Source organism: Colias philodice, chromosome 18, assembly GCF_061535455.1.
Source record: "Colias philodice isolate Cphi_HAF_F1 chromosome 18, ilColPhil1 Martin Lab GWU primary, whole genome shotgun sequence".
Taxonomy (NCBI): Eukaryota; Metazoa; Arthropoda; class Insecta; order Lepidoptera; family Pieridae; genus Colias; species Colias philodice.
Genome location: NC_143103.1, coordinates 1,148,997 through 1,174,471, shown reverse-complemented (window position 1 = coordinate 1,174,471; position 25,475 = coordinate 1,148,997). Strand labels below are relative to the sequence as shown.

At 34.1% G+C, this 25,475-nt stretch overlaps 1 protein-coding gene across 4 annotated transcripts in view; it reads left to right on the top strand.

Annotated features, from left to right (window-relative positions):
- Nrx-1 (Neurexin 1) overlaps positions 1-25,475 on the top strand; it is a 111,717-nt gene that overhangs the window by 14,514 nt on the left and 71,728 nt on the right. For all 4 annotated transcript variants that reach the window (XM_089706953.1, XM_089706952.1, XM_089706951.1 and 1 more), the window contains exons 2-3: positions 3,869-4,259; positions 6,124-6,257. In XM_089706953.1, coding sequence (XP_089563079.1) covers positions 3,930-4,259; positions 6,124-6,257 — 464 coding nt within the window. In that variant the 5' untranslated portion in view covers positions 3,869-3,929. The remainder of the gene's footprint in view (positions 1-3,868; positions 4,260-6,123; positions 6,258-25,475) is intronic.

Sequence of the window (25,475 nt, the reverse complement as noted above, 5' to 3'; positions counted from 1 at the left end):
AACTTATAATTAATAATTTCATTAAATCGACAGTATAAGCACAAAGGGTAAAATATATTAGACTTACCCATGACCATGACACACCAGATATTCTATATGAAGATTTTGATTTAATTTTTTGGTGAATCACAATTTAGAATTCAAATCAAATTTTAAAATGCATTACAAATTCAATATAATTTTTACATTAATCGTTTATAATTTTGATCAAAAACCCTACTTATAAATAGTCGTTCATTTTATAAGAATTTTGTATAAGCAGAACTTTTTACGAAGTCTTGAGCTTACTTCAAAGCACTCTCTATCAAGTTTTTGCATTTTCTTGGCTACTTTTTGCCACAAATTACCGCATAATATTACCTTAATGTTGTTTTAGGTAATAACCGCTGTATGAGGTATAAACGAAAACGATATTTAATTTATATCATTTTATATTTGATCTCTTTGATGAGTCGAAATGAAATATCTGTTTCATCTGTGGAAAAGAACACATTAATAAAAATAAATAAAATACTTAAATGCCCTAATAAAATTGCAAAATAAGAATATTATAAACAAATTAATTTATAAAATCAATTGCGCAGTACGTAGTATACTTAGATAAACCGTCATTATGGCATTATATTTAAGCAATCAAACGCCTATTGAAATTAGGCAGATTTGTATCGTATCACAGCTTGAGTCGATTCTAGGAATCATGAATTTCAATATTAATTCCAATTCAGGGTTAAAGGGTACTCATTTCAAATAGTCCCTAAAGCAATGTAGGGTACTTTGATATAGATGTATGTGTATCCCACTTTTATTAAAGTTAGTGTATAGTAAATAAAATGTGCCTTTGTATGTGAATAAATAAAATATACCTTATAAATTATGTTTATAACCTTTTATTATTACCCGCCTCGACCAAGTTTCGAACTAATGTATCAATTTTTATGTTTTACGATATTTCAAAAGGGCTCCGGACATCTAATTGAAAAAATAAATATTGTTGAGTTTTAATTTACTGTTATTATGTTTTATTTAACCAACTACTACCAACAGTTTAGGCAACAATAACATACCTTTGTACAAATTATTGTGTACTGTAGGACACCAATTGAATTATTACCCACTGCTTTGTCAGTTGTTACATGTGAAGGTCATGAATAAATGAAACAATAATTCAACTAAGCTTCTAGTTGTATTGTTTCGTACACAAATAAGCCTCTATTTTCATTAGAATTAGAATTAATGTGCTTCGGAAAATCGATACACGTGACATCGAAAATACGTAGCTCCAATTTGGTATAATTTGTATACATTTTCATTGAATCCTAATGTAATGAATATAAATTATACTGTTTTAAGTCATGTAGTACAACGATGTTTATATTCTCGAGAAAATTATTGTAGAAAATATCCTTAATCATTTACATGAGTTTTAACATAGTAAACATAAGCTGTAAAATAAATATCAACATATTAATCCTTTTACATTTTAACAATAAAGGAACGTAATCTAGTTAAAACATCGTGAGAAAGTATCATGTTTCGAACATCTGCCTGCATATAGTCTGTTTGTGAATGTTATTTTTAATATCGCTCACGTTTTATCAAAAGTACCAAAATCTATTTGAAGTAAATATTGTATTCAAAGATTAAGTAATTTTCCCTTTAAACGTTATTTAATATAAAGACGTTGAGGAAAATCTTCGTACGACAATATTTGTAGGTACTGTACCGGAAAATTTAAGAGCACCTTTGTAAACGATTTACGCGAATTATATTTGGAAAAATAATGTTGTCAGGAATATTACGGAACAAAATAAGTAAAAAGGATAAAGAGACAGGGATAATACAATTTGAGACCTTTTCAAAGACAAGCAATTTTAATTTTAACTTTTAGTAATAACTCTATAGGCTCTACGTTAAGTCACTACTACTTAAAACTAAAGTTTCTCTTCTCCTTAGCTTACCTTCATATTTGCACCAGACGCAAGAACCTCCAATCTTTTCTATCTATATCTCGAGTAATTAGAGTTTTAACGAATGAAAGATCTGTTTTAATCACTTTCCCATTGTGGATTAATTAAAAGCATTTCAAAAAACTAGCGCACGAGTACTTGAAAAATGGACAAAATGGTTGAATCAAGGGAGACGGTGCCAAGTTCGCGCCAGAACTTTCCGGCAACTACCTTCGTTAGGCTAAGTGATTAACTATGAATGTGACTCAAACTGTGGCCTATTTCAACACGTTTTCTTTTAGCTATTAAATTATTACGACGTGTCGGGTTTGTGTTCTTGACTGAACATACAAACAAGATGTGAATTAGAACGGAGGGGAATTAATGTTGCCATGTGTGTACCTCCAACTGTTTGGCAAGAATAAGAATTTATTGTATTGTCCGAAAACATTTAGGTTTATATTTGTATGCAGATTTTTGGTTTGTATGGAGGCAATAGAGCAGACGTCGAGTTACTTGATATAGTGATCTATGTCGGCTAAATCCACCAATACCTAGGGGTTAAGTGAGCCTTCGAGAAAACTTTATACTCTTTTCGTGAAAGTGCCTTAATTGTAACTGTTTTGTTAATCTATAATTTATCTATTTAGTCTCACTCACTCTTCAGTTGTTAGAAATAAATATACATTTATTTCATTTAGTGCTCAATCTGGTCAACGTTTTGACATGCTTTTCTTATTAATCGCATACCATTACTTTTTGTTGGTTCTTATATTGACAGACGATATTTTTCAATTAACATTATGCACGGATTTTGAATAGTGGTTGGAAACTTTTACCTTTTACGTCTCAGTATCATCCCAATTGTAAAAAGTAAAAAACGTGAAAATTTTCAATAAAACAACCACTTTAAAATTTTCAGCGTCCTGATTTTAAATAACGGTAAAACAGTACCTCCATCTTTAAATATTTTGCTCAGAACAGCTATATCGAAGTAAAAACACTAGACTGAGATCTAGGAAGCGTTGTCTCGGCCTAGTTTGAGCCTCTTTTGTTACCTCGAGTGGCTTTTACCTGCAAAGCGTTTACTCCTTGCGAATTTTCTGAACATGGACCATGGCTATGTATCTTTGCTTCTGTGTTTTAGTCTTGAGTAGCTTTATTTTGAATGTTTTTTGTGTCTATCTGAATGATTACGTAGGTCGTTTCCTTATGGTGGGTACTATCACGTATCATCGTACATTCTAAGTATCAAAATCTTCCCTTCTCACATTTACATGAATCCTTATTTTCAATGATAAATTTGTCTTAGAGTTGAAGTATAATTTTGAAATATGCCTACTATTATACTACAAATTCCTGCTATATACAGAACATGACTAATAAATTGCCTTTTAAGCTGTTGGCAAATAAATTATCATGCAGTTTCACCGCTTGCTGATAGTGTCCCTGTCCCTGATAGCATATTTGACACGTTTTGACGTAAATTTTCATGCATTAAATTTTCTCATTTTAACTGATAGATAAGCTAAAGGAAACACATCAAGACAGTTTGAGACCACCTCTTAATATATTACTTAACTTTTTAACATAACTTTACTTTTCATTCAAAATAATGTATAAAAAGTAATTCTATACGTTTACTTTTATGAAAAAAAATTACAATTGAATTTATATTTTTGGTTTTATGGCATTCAAATGCTTTATAAATATAAATTTATAAAGAATAGAAAAACACTACAATTCTAGAAAAAAGAATTTCTATCTATAAGACTAGATAACTTACAGATTATACAAGTTAACAAAATACTATAAAGAAATCTTCGCTCCTAACGCAAGGGTAACAGCATAGAATATGTATTGTAACGCGGTAACAGTTCAATTTATCAATGGAAATGTTTATTTATGTTCTTTTGTTGCAGGCAATCAAGAAATGAGACGTAAACGGCCACACTCAACGGGCGCCGCGTGGTGATCATAGCCATGTCCGTGGACGTCACGAAAATGCGTTACCTCCTATTTTGCCTCCTCTCTCTGTCACTCCACATAAACTTTGCGTTCGTTCTCGACAAACAGAATCCATACTCGCAGTTTAGGAAGTGGAACGCCGGCCTCAACGGCACATTGGAACTTGAATTTAAAACGGACCAACCGAACGGTCTACTTTTGTACACGGACGACGGTGGCACTTACGACTTTTTCGAGTTGAAGCTAGTGAATGGTGCGTTGCGATTGAGGTATAATTTGGGCGGTGGTGCACAGATTATCACGGTTGGCAGCAATTTGAATGATGGCCACTGGCACAAAGTTCAGGTTAGTGTGTGAAAATCTATGTAGTTAGTGAACTTAACAGTTTACCTACTATCACTAGTTTTACCTACTTGTCTTCTAATGTAATGTATTTGTATTGTAATGTATTTTACATACCCAACATAACATACCTACCTAAATATCTTGTCATATGTAAAAATAAAACATTAAAATTAAGTTAATTATAGTGTCCTATGCCTAGTTCTAGGTAAAAATTTTTTTGTGTTAATTTATTTAACTTACTTATCCATTATTTTAAACCATTTAACTTTAAAGTTAATATAAAGTAAAAACATCGATCCTGTAGCAGGCTGCAGGATTGTCCTCTCAGTTAATGGCTCCAGCCAATAGAGGGAAGCTTTTTGCAAAACCGCAGTGACACACAGAATAATTCGGTCACGTCACCGTTTTTCCCTTTTTTGAACGTCTCATACGGATGTTCCGCGTCATCTATCAAGTTGTCCCTACATTAGAAGCAGTAGATATGAGTTACCGTTTCAGGGTTTTTGGGAACATTGTTTCAAATACAAACCTTATTAATATAGATTAAGACTATAAAAAGACGCGTAATATAATCAACTAAAAAAAAATATCAAGGAATCTGATAATAAACTATTAGTTATGAAAAAGTGAGCGGCGCTTTAAAGTAGGTACTTACCGATAAACTCATGAAATTATTATATTGTAATCTTCGAAAATCGTGTAATGGAGGTTGCATAAGATCATAAAAAGATTTAACAAGTGAATTACAAAAGAAAATTAATGGATTTGATGAATACTTACAATTCTATTGCTCCTTTTTACAGAATAACATGTTACATATGAAAACTCTTAAAGTACTTATCTACAGCAAAAGTACCTTATATGTAATACTAAACTATGAATGTTTATTTTCTCATAACTTTCTTCCAAGACTTCATAACATGCTTCAACAACTTTTTTCAACTTTTTTGAATAAGGAATTAGGAACCTCAGGAACGATTTAAAATATACAAGTTGTCTATGGTCAATGCTCTACGTGGTTTTATTATCGTTCTGAAATATAAAGCTTGCGTAGTGTGATAAATAAATTATAATAATTTAAATACTCATAGTAATATTAATTAATCACAATTAATAAACTTATTATGTTAAGCAAAGTTCGTTTTTATAAATAAAAGTATCGCATTTTATAAGTATAAAAATTTTGATGACTGGCATCCACGACGCCACGAAGAAAAAAAAAATGGAACATATAAAAAAAAAAACATTTGACACTTGATGCAATTTGTGTTTTCGCGGTTACTTCGAGTTTTATTTTAATAAATTGTAAATACGTATATGAATAATTACTATCATATTAATAATTTTGAATTACTTTGTTTAAGGATAGTTGCAAATATATTTAAATACAGTTAATTTACGTAGTCGTTTTGTATCAACAATTCTTACCATTTAAAAAAGTGATCACTGACTGCTTGGTCGCTAAGTATATTTTTATTTAAAAAAGCAATCAAAATATATGGTAATTTACCTATTTATTTTATTTAAATGTCCGTTTGTACAAAATCAATTCTTCATAGTCATATAATTCACAAATTACTTAATTTCCTAATTCCTACGTGATACGTGTAACATCTCTTCTCTTCTCTTCTCTTATATATATAAAATTCTCGTGTCACAATGTTAGTCTGCATACTCCTCCGAAACGGGTGGACCGATTCTCATGAAATTTTCTGTGCATATCGGGTAAGTCTGAGAATCGGCCAACATCTATTTTTCATATGTACCACGGGCGAAGCCGGGGCGGACCGCTAGACTTATATACTAATGAAGTTAACTTATTTTTTGTATTGTAAAGTTGAGTTTAAGTGTGAGTTTGACACAGGTGGCCCGCCGTGACGAGCACACGTCCCTCTCAGTGGACGGCGTCACGCAAAGCAAAACGTCACGCGGCAAGGAATACGCTTTTGGAAAATTTACAACCAATTCTGATGTCTTCGTGGGCGGCATACCACCATCGTAAGTACATTACAATTACCTTTTTAATTTATTAACAATTTTAATATTTAAATGTATGAAAAGGAACTTATGTTAAATCAATTGGTTTAAATAGGCGGGATACGTTTTTATTAAAATGTGCAGAGGCATGCAGAGGTTAAGGTTATAGGTAACTGTGTAGAGATTTTGTCCAGAAATCAAACTCGTTCTAATATTCATATGGAGAGACAAATAAACCAACAAACACACATTCGAATTTATAACATTGGTAGTGCTAGTAAGGATTACTTATAATATCATCGTTTATATTCGACGATGAGTGACATGTAGCAGCCCGCAGCTAGCCTGGTAGAAAGATTATGCCATAAGCCTCTCACCCTTATCAGTGGGAAGGAAAATCGTGGTTTTAACAGATTTACCCGGATCATCTCAACTTTATTTCACGTCCACGAAAATGATTGTTTGAACGATATATTTAAGACATACGTATACAAATTACGAAAAACATAAATTTTGCCATTCGAAATAAATAAACATCCATTGAAGGAGTTATCTAAATATCAGCGTAAAACTGTAAAGTGTACCTAAACAACGTTTCATTACGTCACATTACAAGCACGATACAGATTAAAAATTTACAATCTCGCGAGTTAAATTATAATCTAACGGTTTTTATCTACAACAACATAAACATTAAAAAGTTACGATGTATAAAATCCTATCTTATCTGTGTAGGACAATCAGGTTCTATAAAGTTTATATATTGCCATAAATGGTACACAAAACCTATCAAAGGGCCTAACCTAGGGCATTAATTAGGACACTAAGATACACGAGCACTCAGCGGTAATGTAATGAAAGGGACGAACACACAAACTTCGAGGTCGGTCATTAATTACAAGTGCTTTAGTATGGAATGATCGGTTTTAGATGACATAAGAAATTTTGTTAAGCCTTGAGACTAGGCTTCTTTATGCAAATACATTTATTTCAGAGTCGATTTTTACGACATAGACATTTTTAAGCTAGTGCATATCTTCTATCGCGGGCCTTGAGCGCGGGGACCGAATCCAGAAATTTAGTAACGAAATCCTCACGCTCCCCACTCTGACGGGCGCGGAGGTGTGGCTTGAAGGCATAGCATGCAATAGCTTTACCGCGGCAGTCCCCGAGTGCCACACGTCTTTTTTACGACAAATATAATTATTATCTTATAATAGTATCCCAAATTTTAATAAATAATTTATAGCCGATTTAAGGTTCTTAATTCATAGACTTATATTATATTCTAGTGTGGTAATCCGAAGCTACGAAAATATCGGAATTTCAATGCGTATATCGTAATCATACGCCTATTTACACGGCTCTAACAAACAACAGCATAGTGTAATACATTGTAAATTATAATTAAACAGTAATTTGTATAGCTTCATCGACCGATCGGATTCCTCTGCGAAGACTTACAAGTAGAATAAGATACTTCTCTTCGCTAATAAAGTGTCGATACACTCTGGTCGGGCTTGCTAATTGCAGTCGAGAATCTTCGAGAAACGTCATTCTTGTACGCTTTTCTTTATATTTATGACTACATTTTTACTGAATTCTTCCTTAAACATATTATGATCTTTAGGAGATTTTGTGTAAGATTTCTGAACATTATGTCGATGAAATAATGACAATTAGACTCTGTAGACTGTACTACAAAGAAAATAAGTATCTACAAATTATAATATTATTATCCCGGGTAAATATAATCAAAATATGTAAGCTCTGTGGAAAAACTCAATTAGCCTTGGTTGGTCTGTTAGAACCTAAAAAATATATTAACCTATTTAATATAATATTTTCTATATTGCCGTAACACTGGGTGTTACAACAATATGAAAATTCGTGGAAAAACACAATCTAATCAAGGGCTTAGGTGTGAGCTACTACCGGGGTCCATAGGTGGCGGATAATGGAACGACTGTAAGATATTACAGTTAGCTGCCGAGTGCAGTCCCCGACCACACACCGGCAGCGTTGGAGGGTGTAGTGGAGAGCCCTTAGGAAAGGCTCTCTCAAGAAATACTACAAAGATCCAATGAAAACGCTGTGACATGGCGAGTCAATGCCGCCAGTAAATAGGCATTTTCCTTCAACTACGGGCAGCTGCGTAGGTGATAGGCTGAGTGAGTGGGAGCTTAGTAAGCACGTACAGTCATCAGTCACATTGTTGACTTGAAACCCTTGGTTTCTAGGACAGCAAACAGCGATGTGGAAGGCAACGGAAAACCACCACATTATTTTTTTTCCCAGGATGTCATTATGGCTGAGACTAATATAACCATGGCCCTCAGTCCCCGGCAGGCCTTAAGTGGCCAGAGGGTGCTAAGAATCTCCGGGTCAGCCATAAAGATAGCAACTTGGAATGTCCGCAGTTTATATGAAGACGGAAAGTTGGAAAACCTTGTACAGGAAATGAACAGGATGGAGCTGGATATCCTAGGTATAAGTGATTTGAGATGGTATGGAAGTGGGACATTAACATCCGGTGATGCTACAATATACTTTTCTGGTAGCGACGACAGTCGACATCATAGATATGGTGTTGCAGTACTTCTTAGAACCAAAATGCAATCATGTGTAAGAAATTTTTTGCCCCTTTCAGACCGAGTTATGTTAATACAACTGTACGCAAAGCCATTCAACATCAACATAATTCAAACATATGCTCCCACAGCTGACAAAAGTGACGAACTGAATGAGAGATTCTATAGTCAAATAGAAGAAGCTCTCAAATTGACTAAATCTAATGAGTTAACAATAGTCACAGGCGATTTTAACTCCAAAGTTGGTCAAGGTGCGGTATCTGATGTTGTTGGAAGTTTTGGGCTTGGCATTCGGAATGACAGAGGGGAAAGGCTAGTGCAGTTCTGCCAAGAACACGATTTCATCGTTGCCAATACATTCTTTAAGTTACCTCCACGTAGGCTTTACACTTGGCGATCACCGGCCGATAGGATGGATAAGATCGTAAGGAACCAGATAGACTTCTTGTTGATAAGTAAGAGGCATAGAAATAGTATAAAATCTGCTAAGACGTATCCTGGTGCAGATATTGGTTCTGATCACAACCCTGTCGTAGCCGTTATTAGGGTAAATTTGAAGAAAATATGTCGTCGCGGAACAAGTAACAAAATCGATCTTGACAAATTGAAAGATCTCGAATGTAGAAAAGAACTTCATGAAGCTATTAATGACAATATTTGTAAGCTGAAACAAGGTAATGATATTATTGATCCTTCAAACACGGAACAAGGGTGGGTAACCTTAAAAACTTCTATTATTAACGCTAGCAACAAGATCTTAGCAGCATCAACGCCAAGAGTAAAGAAGAGTAAATGGATTACGGATGAAATCTTAGATCTAATGGAAACGAGACGCGAGAATAAAACAAACAAAGAAAAGTATGATACGATACAGGCCCTAATGCGTGAGAAGATAAGACAAGCAAAAGAATGTTGGTACGGTAATTTATGTTCCGAAATAGAAGATCTAGACAAGAAGTATGACAGCTTTGGCATGCATAAGAAGATAAAGGAACTTATTACACCTAAAAACCAAGGACGTAACCAAATGGCTATTCTTAAAAGTGATGGCAAATACACCACTTGCATCAATGACCTACTGACTACTTGGGAACTCTATGTAAAAGAACTCTTTCGCGATAGACGACCTGATCCTGGGGACTTCAATTGTTATGATATGGGTCCATCAATTACAAAAGGCGAAATCTGCAATGTTATCTCGAAGGCAAAAACCGGAAAAGCCGTGGGACCGGATGAAGTACCAATCGAACTTATAAAGGAAATTGAGGAATGTAATTTAGATTACATTACAAACCTCTTTAACGCTATCTATGATTCAGGTACAATCCCATCAGATTGGCTCAAATCAACATTCGTAGCAATTCCCAAAGTAAAGAATCCCAAGAAATGTAGCGAGTACCGAACTATCTCACTTATGAGCCATGTTTTGAAATTATTCTTAAAAGTCATTCACAATAGGATATACTCGAAATGTGAAGCGACGCTTTCAAACACCCAATTCGGTTTCAGAAGCGGTCTTGGAACTAGAGATGCTCTTTTTGGCTATCAAGTGTTGATACAGAGGTGCTGGGATATGAACAAGGATGTATTTGTTTGTTTTATCGATTACGAAAAGGCCTTTGATAAGGTACAGCACGTTAAGTTAATGGAGGTGCTCGAGAGAATTGGTCTAGACTATAAGGATTGCCGTTTTATAAGAAATCTGTACTGGAACCAATGTGCAAACGTAAGAATAAATGGAAAATTATCTTCACACATAGAGATTCAGCGAGGTGTACGTCAAGGTTGCATTTTATCTCCCTTGTTGTTTAACTTATATGCCGATTCTATATTCTCAGAGGCTTTAGACAACAACCCGCATGGCATCACACTTAATGGGAAACTGCTCAACAACATGAGATATGCAGACGATACGATACTAATCGCGGAGTCAGTCAGTGGCCTACAAGATCTGGTCAATTCAGTAGCTTCCGTGAGTGCTGACTATGGTATTAACATAAATGCAAAAAAGACTAAGTATATGACAATTAGCCGAACACCCGAGCTTTACACACAACCTTTATATCTCAATAGTCTAGTTCTTGAACGTGTTTCCAAATTTCGATATTTAGGCACAATGGTTGATGATAGAGGTGACCATAGCCTTGAAATTCGTTGTAGGATTGAGCAAGCACGAAGTGCCTTCACTAAGTTAAAACGAGTTCTATGCGACAGACGCCTTAACATTAAGCTTCGGACACGTATTGCACGATGCTATGTCTTTTCTGTACTCCTTTATGGTATGGAAGCTTGGACGCTGACAGAGACTATGTCCAAAAAACTGGAAGCGTTTGAGATGTGGGTGTATAGAAGGATGCTTAAAATATCTTGGACAGAACGTGTACGAAATACCACCGTGCTAGCTAGAATGCAAAAGACAACAGAGGTACTGACAACAATCAAGAAAAGAAAACTCGAATATTTCGGTCATGTGATGCGTAACAGCAAGAAGTATGAACTCCTTCAACTAATCATGCAGGGTAAAGTGGCAGGTAGAAGGAGACCTGGCCGCAGACGGATATCATGGCTCAGAAATCTTCGTCAGTGGTTTGGGAAGAGCACTAAATCATTGTTCAGAACAGCGGTTTCCAAAATTGAAATAGCCCTAATGATCGCCAACCTCCCAAAGGAGAAGGCACTTTAAGAAGATAGGCTCGTTGGCAATTAGGCCTTTGTTGGCTTAGTGCTAATTGGTGCCGAATAACAATAATGTAATCAGACGTCTGAATCCACGTTGCGTGATTTATGCCGGATAAGACTGGGTTTTTGTTTGTAGACATAGCGGTAATTGGAGCTTGTGGGATCAGCGATTAATAATGTTTCTACATAACTGTGTGCACAGTAAATATACTGTGTTACTGTGGTGTAGGTATATGTCGAGTATAAGGGATTGGTAGCTTGAGTTTTAGTAGAATACAATATTATTTAACTAATTTTCATTTTCATTTATTAATTAAAAACTATATCATAGATCATAGTAGATTATCACATAACTTACTTTAATTTTAATATTAAACACATGTTACTCGCTCTTTTTTTAACTTCCAACATATTTATCAATTTCAGGATAATACTGCATTTTCAATTCACGTTATCGTGCAAAATCTGTTTCCCATAAATTAATCCTCATAAGAATCTTACTCAAATCGGTTCGTAAGTTTTCAATATATTCGTGTATTAAAAAATTCATGAATATAACTTTTCAAAGCGATATTATCTCCATTGCACTAACAAAAAATTAACAACAAATATAAAATATAATTCCGGTGAAACTAAAGCGTATAACCCAATTTTAGTTTGTCTGCAAACTTAATGCCGACGCTTCCGCCATCACTGTGAACGCATTTCATACAACATGAAAACATGCCAAACGAAAATTGACCCTGTTTCTTTAGTTCAAGGTCCTATTTCACTTGTACCGACATCTCATTTCCATTTAGATGAAGAGATACGTAGAGGCATTTTATTTAATTGAAGTGTCGGGAAATACTAAGCTGTATAGCAAAATACATATGCATTGGAAGCAAATATAATGTTCAAGTAATTAAGATAATAAACTAGATTTTATATAAAAGTATGTTCTATGCAACTTCTACTACTGTAATATTAATGTTAGTAGGTACAAATTATTATTTTTTGACCAAGTAAAATTTGAAACTTTTAATCTTACTATGTTATCTATTAGTAAGATTTTGACGAAAATAAACTTCTTGTAACATCTTGCGTGGGGCACTATACTTTCGACTACTAAGTTAACTAAAGTTACATAAAGTTTCTTATTTTTAAAGTTTATTTAGTTAAATCGATAATATTATAACTATTCTATATTTTAACGAAATTTCTCCTTCCGCCCACTGTCCGAAAAGTATTCTATTACGCAATTATTTTAATTTTACAAAATTTCTACAACTTACACTTGTATAAAAGGTACAAGAGTATGATAGATGAGCATTTAAAGTAGCGTATAGTGTTTTTATCCTTAATGGATTTCAGTCCCCAAGGATTTTCAAGGGCTTTTACTAACCCCGTCCAATAGTATTATATCCTTCCTTTTGGGAAGTTGTGTAATCCTCAAAAGTAAATAAACTTATGGGTAATATTAAAGTTACCTATTACAGCAAAAGTGTAGTGTATAATTGTATATACAGTAACATTGTCATATATTTCGACTAACATGTCAATATTGCCATATTTCGACCAACGGGTAAGCATTGTCCGGCATTTCAGTCCACGTCTTATTTGCATACGTGTATGGATGTACAATTTCGTATATAATATTTTGAGTGTAATACATATTAAGGACAGTAATGATTTTGAAACTAAGATACGTTATTATTTCAAGTTAAATAGACCTTTTTTATTATTTGCGATATTTTAATTTTGATAGTTGTTTAATAAATAAGGTTGAGAAAAAAGCTAATCACTACTACTTCCTGCAAATAAATATAACAAATGATCAAGATTAGCCAACGATAAGGAGTAATTTGAAGACATTAGGTCGGGAAGAAGATCGTTAAGGTGGTAATTACCCGTATTTCAATGAGACAGAAACAGAAGGCGGATTTAATCAGATGACTTCTTGATACAATTACGAGAATTTAAATATAAAGTACTTTTGTAAAAAATAAAATAAATGTGGGAGAAGAAATGATAAGCTCACTTAGGTAATTGTAACAACCCACATCGCATTCATTAATTTGAATTTAGTCGAATTCAGTTCACATAAATTTAGTCCCGCAATTAAATCTCATCTACCCTCATTTAGTTAGACATTACTTTCTCATTATTTCATAAACTTACACTCATCCTACACAAAAGCAATGACATTAATTATATCTATGGATCTATAAGTAGAGACTATTAGCCATTGTTAAAACTAGGAGCAAAAATGAGTTATTTTTCCCAATGGGCCTGAATAATGTAAGCCGTCCCTGAGGAAGGACTACATGTATCACCTGTCAAGTTAACCGTTAGACGGACGTTTTATCACTGACCGAAAATATATTTGTTTTTGTTCGCGTGCCCTTGAGTATGGCTGGTTGTTTCTTTAGTGAAACTCAATGCGGTATTATTTAAAAAATAGTGGAGAGTGTGACTGAAGAATTCGGAGCTAAAGGAAATAAAATTAACACGGGATTATTATTAAAATTTTAAATTTTGTCTGAGTTTCAGTTGAAACAGAGCTATACATTAATCTTGATGATCGTAATAAGTATCGGTATTTAAGAGCTATACAATGTATTTTTGGTCTTAAATAATTTAAGGATTCTATACGTGGGAGGCGACATATTGCCTATCTAATATCTACGATAGGGCCTTTACTTGGATTCTAATACTAATCCTTCGCAAAATGTCACGTATCCCAAGAGATAGGTCGGGATAAACTTAGTATAACCCACATATGTCCAATTATTTTGGCACAATTCCTAACTGGTGCTTAAATTCTGTACGTGTATTGATACGAAAGATTATATCAGTAATGCCAGTTATATATTAATTTTGTATAGGATTAGATAGTAACTTTACCTATTACATTGAAAATATAGACGAATATAAGGTTTAGCTAATATTTTAGCAACAAAATGTGCATTTTTCTGAAAAATTCCATTCATACATTCAAAAAAAAACAGATGTCTGCATTATTGTTATGTATACTTTCGCATTCCTAATTTTAAGTTTTTAATTAACATCTTCTGTTACATTTAAGGCTTAGAATCACATTTAATAGCGCTATGCACTTAGTTTTGTTATGAATTTGATTATCTTACTAGACTTTATAAAGAAAACTCTCCACTTTCCCAAGTTCATTGAAGATGACTTGTATATAAATTTAGCAAACTTCTATAAATGTCTCTATGAACATGTAAATAGACATAATTGCCTTTTAAAGCTTATGAAAAACGTGTATGAAGTGTTGTATTCGATTGCACAATGCACCTCATAACATTTTATTATATTACTAGTGGTCCGCCCCGGCTTCGCACATGGTACATAATATTTCGCAATAAAAGGTAGCCTATGTCCTTTCTCGGGTATCAAAATATCTCCATACCAAATTTCATGCAAATTAGTTCAGTAGTATAGGCGTGATTGAGTAACAGACAGACAGACAGTGTTACTTTCGCATTTATAATATTAGTATGGATTAGTATGAATTATGTCGTACTTTAGTTTCTTAATTTTGTTAAGTAGTCAAATTTCATTTGATATTGATTGCTTTATACTTTTGAGCTGTGCTTTGGGTCACATTCTAAATCCAGTGCATTACGATTACTTTGTCCAGCAAGATAATCAAACTTTCCTCAACCTTTTTGTTTTTTCTTACAAACAAACTCACAGCTTCATTAACCATAATTTGTTCCTCTGTCATGTTAAATAGCTTTTTCCAATCTCGTCGATGGCCGTGCTAACGATGGCCTTGCCATTCGGATCACGTCCTGATCGGTATTCAGGGGACAGGTGTGTTGCCCTCTTTGGGACGTATTAGCCAAGTAGCTGGAGTATTAAATTGGTATAGTAAGACGATACTTAAAGTTCTTTGCTCTATTGTTGGATGTTTTTGCTGTCGTTATTGTTATGTCGGAATGGCGTGTAATGTTAGTTTTGGAAGAATTTTGATATATGTATAGAAATTAAAAAAAAAAACGAAATCTAAAGTTAATAGAAAAAGAATATTAATGAATTAATGTATAAATATAAATTGAGTTAAGAAAAGTGAAAGATACAGTATTCAATATTTTTATTTGATTTTATATAAGATGTTATAATATTGAGGTTTCAAAATACGATGTCTAACTTCTAGCCCGTAGCGCCGTAGCACTTAGCTACGCTTTGTAGACATATACACGAATATAGCGTGTCTTGGTTATGTCTACTACAGTATTCATAATGTATTAAGTGCTGAGGGTTGTTTTAAGAATATTATCTATGTGTCTGAGGTATATAATTTTTTTTATTTTCCCTTTTATCTCCACGCGGAGAACGGCATTAGAACTGTTTCTAATTGGTTGCGAAATAGTCTACTCACCTTAAATCTGGAAAAAACTAATTTTATTGCGTTTAGTCCCACTAATTCTTCTCAACCACCTAATGATTTTATATTAAAAGTTCACAACTGTGATACATTCAATTCAAATATATTATGCAATTGTTCTGCTATAAAAATGGTTCCACACATTAAATACCTAGGAGTTATAATCGATAACCTTTGTAAATGGAAGCAACATATTGAACTTATAACCACTAGAGTTCGGAAACTGTCGTGGATTTTTAAAAGACTTAGGGTATTACTGGAACACAATATCATCTTTATGGTTTACAAAGCTCTTTGCCACTCAATTATCCAATATTGCATTTCGGTATGGGGTGGCACTTTCAAAACGTCGTTAATAATTCTAGAGAGAGCACAAAGAGGCATTCTCAAGGTCATTCTTCATAAACCTTTTAGATATCCAACTGACCAGCTGTATAGGGAAGCTAAAATTCTGAATGTAAGGCAGACATATATATTGCAAATAACACTTAGACAACATAAAATAACACCTCTTTGTGCTGTCTCTTCTGGTAAGAGAAGAAATGACCTTGTATGCTCTAACCTTATTCCGCGTACTGGTTTCCTTCGTCGCCAATCTTCATACATGAGTATATTTTTATATAAAAAGGTCAATAAAAGCCTTTCTATACACAATCTTACCTTAGTAAAATGTAAAAAGAAGGTTACAGAGTGGTTGCTGACCCAGAATTATTCAGATACTGAACAATACATAGTTCAAATAAAAATTTAGCAAACCACTATCTATGGGCACTACATCCACTCACGCGCTAACACACTCATACACACATACATTCACACACACACACACACACTCATACATACACACACGCTCACACATGCATACAAACACGCGCACTCATTCAAACACGCACGCACAACATATGAGTATATCTACTAAACTTGAGTAAAAAATGTATAATTTAAATTTTATTTTGTATAATTTTGGATTAAAAAATAGCTAAATTACCTAAATCATTATTTAAGTTAATATTATGCTATAGTTCTGTTATTATTGTGTCATTAAGGAAGGTGGATCCCAAAATACAGGCTGTCCTAGTTTGGGGTCCAAATGTTACATGTTTGTACCTAACCCACAAATTGATCAATAAATGATTTTTATTTTATTTATTATTTATTATTTTTATAAGTTGTAAAGTTTGTATGGAGTTTTGTCGCGTTGAGAGGGATACAAAATGTTATCATTTTGTTAACATATGATAGTTAATCCCATATTATTATGGAAACGCTGAAAAAATGGATAGAAAAGTATATAGTACACAATGGGTGGGCGACATTGTTATTCACGCTTACTATTCAATGGAATAATATCTACAACGACATTGTTTTACGACGTAAAATAATAATCTATACTAAAAATTAATAGGTCAATTTTATGTACATTATCAAGTTGTAATCATTTAAATGCTATGTCGTATGTACTAGCTACTTTTATGGCTCAGGAAATTTTATTTTCGGAATATTACGATTCAATAAAAACTGTTATAAAGTGGATGTAACCTACATTCGCAAAGTTTCCAGAACTTCGTTAATAGTTTCAGTGTTTCTTTCGAAGACAATCACATGTATCGATCTTTGCTCTTTGGCCCACATTTCTTTGGAGTTAACCGGAACGTATAAGATTTTAGCAAAGGAATCTTTTGGGCTAGCCAATTATCTGAATAAGAGGGAATTTCATCTTTAAAGGGATTCGAACTATAATGAGTGCAAAAATCTTTTGTTTGGTTAATAAAATCAAAATTAAATTGTTTTGAAACAGTAACAAATATAGAGAACCATTTATCATAACTTGATGGCACGTTTGACTTTGTACTATAATTAAAATAATCGCAGCAAATATAACATTTCATCAAATGAAAATCGGATGATAGATTGAACTAATCCCCTAATTCCTTTTTGTCTATCCGAAGCTCTAAGCTTTATCTTACAATAACAAAGACCAGACTTGCAGCGTTCAATAGCAGTCTAGAAACTACATTATACTTAGACCATACCGTTTTCGGATAACCTAAATACTTATTTCTAAACGCGAGCTCTATATCGAAATATAAAGCGCACCGAGCTGCCTTGAGCTGTTTTCCGACGTTGAATACCCGCTAATGATGCTAGACTTTACTATAAAAACTTTACAAATAATGGAGTTTAGTATCGCAGGAGTGCAAGAGGAATGTTGTGTGGCTGGAATCCAATGAATGAGGTTAGATGGAATTCTAGAACGCGGTTTTGGCGCGCATTTTGAATGTTGTGTGCGCGGATTTTACGAATGCCAGAAAACGCATGTGTTTACAGCCAGTGTTTTGTATTAGTTGATATTATGTATTAAATTATCATTATATAGGTGCACATTATTTTTCTTTAAAAAATATTGTTCGTTTGATATAAAATTAATAAAAAACAATACAACGTCGTATTAGGTTTGTGTTAATTATTATCTTCCCAATAACAATTTTGTTTAAATTTCATTATAATCCCTTAAAAGTTATTATATTATATTTTGCAACCATACCTTCCATGAATAAATACATATTAAGTAATATCACCACAAAACAAAGAGGTATAAGGTCACAAGCCGCTGACTATGGTGAACTAATAAAAACTTTATGCAGCAAACATTTCCCCGAGAGACATCTGCCTCAAACGGCTAACATAATAAAGCTTTTGTATTGTTATATACGATGGTAAATTCGTATACTATCATTGCGATTTTTGTTCGCGACAGTTTGTTTTTCGTGTATTGTGTTCGCGCAATGGATTGCGAGACAATGAAATGAGTCGCTCGATAGATTTTGTGGTGCACTTGATAAGGTATTGGCATAGATAACATAATATACCAGGTATTGGTAAAATGTTGAAGTTGTTCACATAGTTTCAGATAAGATTTTAGTGAATGTGGTATAGAAATATTGCAGAATTTTACAGGTTCGTATAATTTTTAATTATCAACACGATCGTTTGTCTTTACTTAACGCACATAATGTTTTGAGAATATCAAGTCTCCAATGTTTATGTTTGTCGATAGTCATTATTAGTATTTGTTTTGTTTCACTGTGTGACATTTCTTGCCCACACCTTTACAGTAAGTTTTTATTTTGATTACATAAATAAAAAACATATCTCTTTTCATCAAATAAATTCAGTGTTTATTACAGCTAGTTCAATTACACAACGCATCTTGCATTTCAAATTCAAATCAAATCATAGCTTTGTACAAAACTAATTTTACACTGGCTTGTCCTGTTATTGCTTGTATAATTTCATTGCATATTTTCACACAGGTTTAAAGTTTGCAGCGTAGAGTTTAATTGTAAATTCTGTGCAGTATAATGTTGTGTAGTTTTGCTAACACGTTTCAGATTTAAATGAAAATGTTAGGAGGAATTAATCGAGCGAAAACTTGGGAAGTTTTTGTTTTTGTTATAGAATTTAAATTTACATTAACAAAAGAATGATTGTTCCTTATTTTAAAAGTCATTAACTTTCATTTAAAGTATGTTAGAAAATATAATATTGTTGATGTCTGCTGAAAGTTGGCCAAACTCGGTTCAACAACTTTGGCATCTCCAAAGAGACGGGACAGTTTTAGTTTTATTAATTTTTATATGCATTTCTTTAATTCTTATTATACATACCATAATATTCTTTCAATTTATTTTTATAATGAAAACGGAGATTTCAAGTTTACTTATTTAATTGGAATAAATTTAGCCAACGATAGAGCCAAGGGAAAGTGAATTGTGTTGCCCGTATTGATTTGTCTGGCTTTAGTTTCAATGTGATCGTGCTTTTGTCTTTTCTTTTGTAAAGGGTTTTATTGGGTCATTCACTTGGTACAAAGCGTTATGGTGAAACTGAAAATTGATTTATAGTGCCACGTTTTTACAGATACTAAAACAGTGTTAGACCAAGTGTTAGACAAATTCAAAACTCAATATCATGACGTTTATTAAAAACTATATTGTTTAATGTAGCATAACTTATTTATTTAGTTTATTTAATAATGTATTTCTAGATGAATGATACAATATGACCCATAATAAGAGATAAGAAATAAAATTTAGTACTTCTTAAAAACGTCGTTCTCTTATTAAAATAAATTCACATATTCCAAAGTACAGCTTACGTAAAAATAGTAAAACTTAACATTGTAGGTATTTCCCGGTGTCATTACAAGCGCTTATAGCAGCTGAGTAACGGCACGCGCGTGTTGAGACAGTAAAACGACCCTCGTATGGATCGCTTTATGTTATCTGTGGGCTAACGTCACATTGACATAAGGAGTATCAATTGATGTCGTTTAATCAATTCGCGAGGCAAAGGCTCAGGGACATATTATAACCTTGTTTTATGTCAAATGTTTTTGATATGTACATAATTATTGGTAATTAGGTCATCGGGGTTAATTTTTTTTAGTATTTGAAAGCAAGTTGTATTATGTACGGAAATTAATTAATAGTATGGAAATAATAATAATCAGGTTTATAATATGTTCTATAACGCTTCATTATGTTACAAATGCGTAAAGGTAAAAAAAATTGTCTGTGTTAGTATCATATAGAGACTTTTCGCCAAAAATATATTCATCACGGGTGCAAGCCTAAGTACATCTTTGCCAACTTAACATGTCACATCTGTGATTGTCACGATAACTTCACAGGATACTGTGCCGGAAAGTGATATTTATATATTATATAACTTCACATCCAAAACTCTCATTCCACAATTATTGTCATGCTACGTGACCCTGACTTGTTTTCTCGTCTGCTTGTCATAAAAACGTATTCCCTTAGGATGTCTATTTCTACTTATATTTAGAAATATTTTCAATGGAATACCACCGCAATTTGCGGAGGCTCAAAGTTGATTGTTACTTGGAGTGCTTGTTATCCAATTTTAGTGTTTTCTACTTCTTGTATTTTTCTTTTTACTGTCCATAGATTCCATTATGCCCGTGGAACTTTTCACTTGGCTGAGATTGTTAGTTTGAAATGTATCTGGATTAAACTCGATAAAATGAAACGATCGTTCTATTTATATTTACTGTTTTGGAAAGAGCTTAGACTCGATCGTCTTAAGCTCTTGGATTGTCGTTCTGTGTTCGTTGTTTATGCTAAGAGTGTAGCGTGTTCTATAAACAAACAATATTATTATGTAGACTTTTATTAATATTGTTTCATTAGCGTCGTGCTTTTACTACATATATGTAGATGTATTGTTGTGCGTACGATACATGCTTCAATGTGTTATCATTTGCTTTAATTCTATTAACCAAAGTTTGATTTAATATAATATGTTTTTGTTTTACTCGGCTACTTAGGATAATATTGTGGTCTCATTTTCTTACAGACCTTATGGGTTCCAACATAAATAGCATGTGAACAAGTAAATAAGTGTGTAAATAATAATTCTAGTAATTACAACATAGCGGTCGAGTACGCATTCCCAAAAGACGCATTAGTCTACAAAGTTGAAACTTAAATCACTACAATTATACGTTTATAAACTTACTTTACGGGACTTTGAATTAGTTCGCTTTGAAAATAATTATTTGGTTGGTTTCGACTAAGGTTGGGTCGCCTAAGATCGGACGCATATGCCGAAAATTTTATACGTACTGTATTTTTTATTTTATTTCTCATGATTCGATGTCGTTTTTCTGTTGCGGTCAACTGTAAATTGATGACAAAGAAATATTGTTTAACCCCTAATTTTTTGGTTTGCGTAGATGCTATCTATCTAAGCAAATTTAGAGCCTAAAAAGCAGACTTTTTTCGACTTACCATAGTGAAGAAAATAACAGTTCGGCCGAAGATCGGACTATGTAGTATCTTCACTTCTATGCGTTTAAGGCGCGGGACATATACAAGCGGCGCGGCGCGCATCGGGCGCACCGCGGGCGCGCTGCCGGCGCGCCTCGGGCGCGCTGTTGGCGTCCGAAAATGATATTTATATAGAGTGGTTAAATGCATTTTCTTCATGCATAATTTAGTAAAATTATGTTTTTTGTGCTAAAAGAGATTTGAAAGTAACGTTAATTTGAAAGTAACGATTTTGTTTTGATAATTCCTTGTAAGTAAATAGCGAGGATAACCCCACGATTGCAAATATATCTTTGTTGGAAATGTTGGAATTTACTTGGAAAATTTTATAGTACTTTTAAAGTAATTTTAAAGTAGTACTGGTGTAATGATGGAAGAAAAGAAGGTTAAAATAACACAAAATTTATATTGTACTAGCGGTCCGCCCCGGCTTCGCCCGTGGTACATATTTCGCAATAAAAGGTAGCCTATGTTCTTTCTCAGGGTCTAAAGATTATCTGTGCCAAATTTCATCAAAATCGGTCCAGTACCTAGTTTATGCGTGAAAACCATACATACATACATACATACATACATACATACATACATACAAACCTTTCCTCTTTATAATATTAGTATAGATAAAATATGGTTTTCAAACACAGGTTTACATTTAAACCATATAAATCTTATCATTAAAATCTCAGTTCAAAAGTATTTACAGTACTGATCATTCCACAATATTATTACAATTACAAATAAATAAAAAACACAATCAAAATCAGGATTATCTTTATTTCTGACATTGTAAATACATGGGAACTTTCATTATGCTCTTCTTCATTTTCACTTTCCCTACTGCCATCACCTGTGTAAATCATTTCATCGATTAATTCAATTCACCTTTAAAAACAAAACGAAGAAGGGTATGTAATAGCAGCTCTATATAATTCCACACAGAGAGAACACATTTTTGACTGACAGGCTACCGTCTCCTATAGACCGGGAGATACTGACACAAAATTTCGAGTCATTTGTAACAGGATGGCGGTTCTACAGGGGTCTTATAGACCGGGAGATACTGACACAAAATTTCGAGTCATTTGTAACAGGATGGCGGTTCTACAGGGGTCTTAGTACGCAATGACAAAAAGAAAAACGATGGTGTGAACACTGGTACCGGCGGCTTAGTCGCGTGGGCGTTAGTCGAACTCGTCGTAAAAATAGCGAAAGTCAAACGATTTGTAACACAAAAATTTTAGAATTTACCGATAGCCCATAAAAAAGAAGTAGGCGGTAGTGTCATGCCATACTTTTCCGGTGTGACTTACAGCCCGCCATACCGACGCAAATGTGTTGATTTTAAAAAAAACAATTCAACCATTTGTACCAGGCTAACTTTTGCACAGGTAACCATAGTCGTGTAGCCATTTACGAAAATCACCATACCTTACTTTTCGGACGATTCCAAATGGTCGCCATACCGCCGAAAATCTGCAAAAATTTTTTTTTTCGCCAAACTTTTTGTACCAGTATTGCATTTGGATTTTTGGAGAGTATTTGATAAAATGTGACCATTATTATATTTGCCATACTTCTAGTAGGGGGAAAAAGTGCTGCCATACTTCATAAATAAATTTATTATTAATTTATAGAAGTGAACTTCTATAAATTAATTTCTACCACCTAGATCTTTGAAATTTTGTATTTATATTTGTTGAACCTCAAACTTATAGGAAAGATTAATGCCATACTGTTACAAATCGTTCAAAATACGAATAAAATCATACAATAAAAAAAAAATCTTATACACATTCGCCACCTCCCACAGGTATGGCATTATCACACTTCTATTTATAATCATTCAGGAGTTGTTGAAAAAAAAATTAGGGTGTTACAAATGGTTCGGCGAAAAAAAAATTTGCAGATTTTCGGCGGTATGGCGACCATTTGGAATCGTCCGAAAAGTATGGCATGGCGATTTTCGTAAATGGCTGCACGACGATGGTTACCTGTGCAAAAGTTAGCCTGGTACAAATGGTTGAATTGTTTTTTTTAAATCAACACATTCGCGTCGGTATGGTGGGCTGTAAGTCACACCGGAAAAGTATGGCATGACACTACCGCCTACTTCTTTTTTATGGGCTATCGGTAAATTCTAAAATTTTTGTGTTACAAATAGTTTGACTTCGCTATTTTTCCGATGAGTTCGACTAACGCCCACGCGACTAAGCCGCCGGTACCAGCGTTCACACCATCGTTTTTCTTTTTGTCATTGCGTACTAAGACCCCTGTAGAACCGCCATCCTGTTACAAATGACTCGAAATTTTGTGTCAGTATCTCCCGGTCTATTAGTACGCAATGACAAAAAGAAAAACGATGGTGTGAACGCTGGTACCGTCGGCTTAGTCGCGTGGGCGTTAGTCGAACTCGTCGGAAAAATAGCGAAGTCAAACGATTTGTAACACAAAAAATTTAGAATTTACCGATAGCCCATAAAAAAGAAGTAGGCGGTAGTGTCATGCCATACTTTTCCGGTGTGACTTACAGCCCGCCATACCGACGCGAATGTGTTGATTTAAAAAAAACAATTCAACCATTTGTACCAGGCTAACTTTTGCACAGGTAACCATCGTCGTGCAGCCATTTACGAAAATCGCCATGCCATACTTTTCGGACGATTCCAAATGGTCGCCATACCGCCGAAAATCTGCAAATTTTTTTTTTGTAAAAATTGTAACAGACAAATGACTCGAAATTTTGTGTCAGTATCTCCCGGTCTACTACCACCCGATTTGTTTTTGATTGTGTATGACCGTGAATTGACCTCTATTTGGATGCGATGGGGGAAGCGCGCCTGCGGTACGCCTGCGGTACGCCCGCGGCGCAACCGTGGCGTGCCGCCTCGTCGCCTTTCCAAAATGATTTCATACAAAATGTATAAGAAGGACGTGGTGCAAAACAGATTCAAGAGGTGCGCTTATGGCACGCCCGCGCCCGCGCCGCTTGTGTTTGACCCGCGCCTAATAATAATGTTAACATTAGGAAAACATCCGGACTTACGTCCATACATTGAGCATCAATGATTGAGTCAGGAAATTCCTCAAAAAATTTGACAAAGAAGTTTTTTTTTTTATTGCGTTTTTTAGTCCGGTCTTCCCTCCTCATCCTAATTAAGTTTCTCAAACTTTTATCCTCCGTGTTCTAGGACTAAATAATGAAAATGTACCTAAGGTCTGATAGTCATAGCGTCATTGGATAGTTAAATATATTAAAAGTTAATAATTATTGCGCATTATTGCATAAGGCGCAGTCAAGAGCTAAACTTCGGTCCGATCTTCGGCATTGGGAGGGAAGATCGGATCTTGGGTTGTGAACGTCCTAGGCGTAATCAAAGTATACAGATGGAAAGAGGATTCGCTAATTCTGCCCCAAAATAATTAATTACATTATTTCAATGAAAGTACTCTCCACAATGAGCCATCAAAATTTTGTAGGTAAGATCGGATCGACGATTTTCGCCACAAAATACACCTTTTCTGCTGAATCACCTGTGTACACGTCCCGTCTGGTCGCTGGCCGGCCGCAGAGTGAAGAGAGGGGCAGAACAAAATGGCGGATCTAGTAGTGTTGGTAGCAGTAGAGAATATTGCCTAGTTTGAGAGTTATTCCATGCATCCGATCTTATGTCACATCCGATCTTAGGCGACCCAACCTTATAGTGTCGCACAGAGAGACACT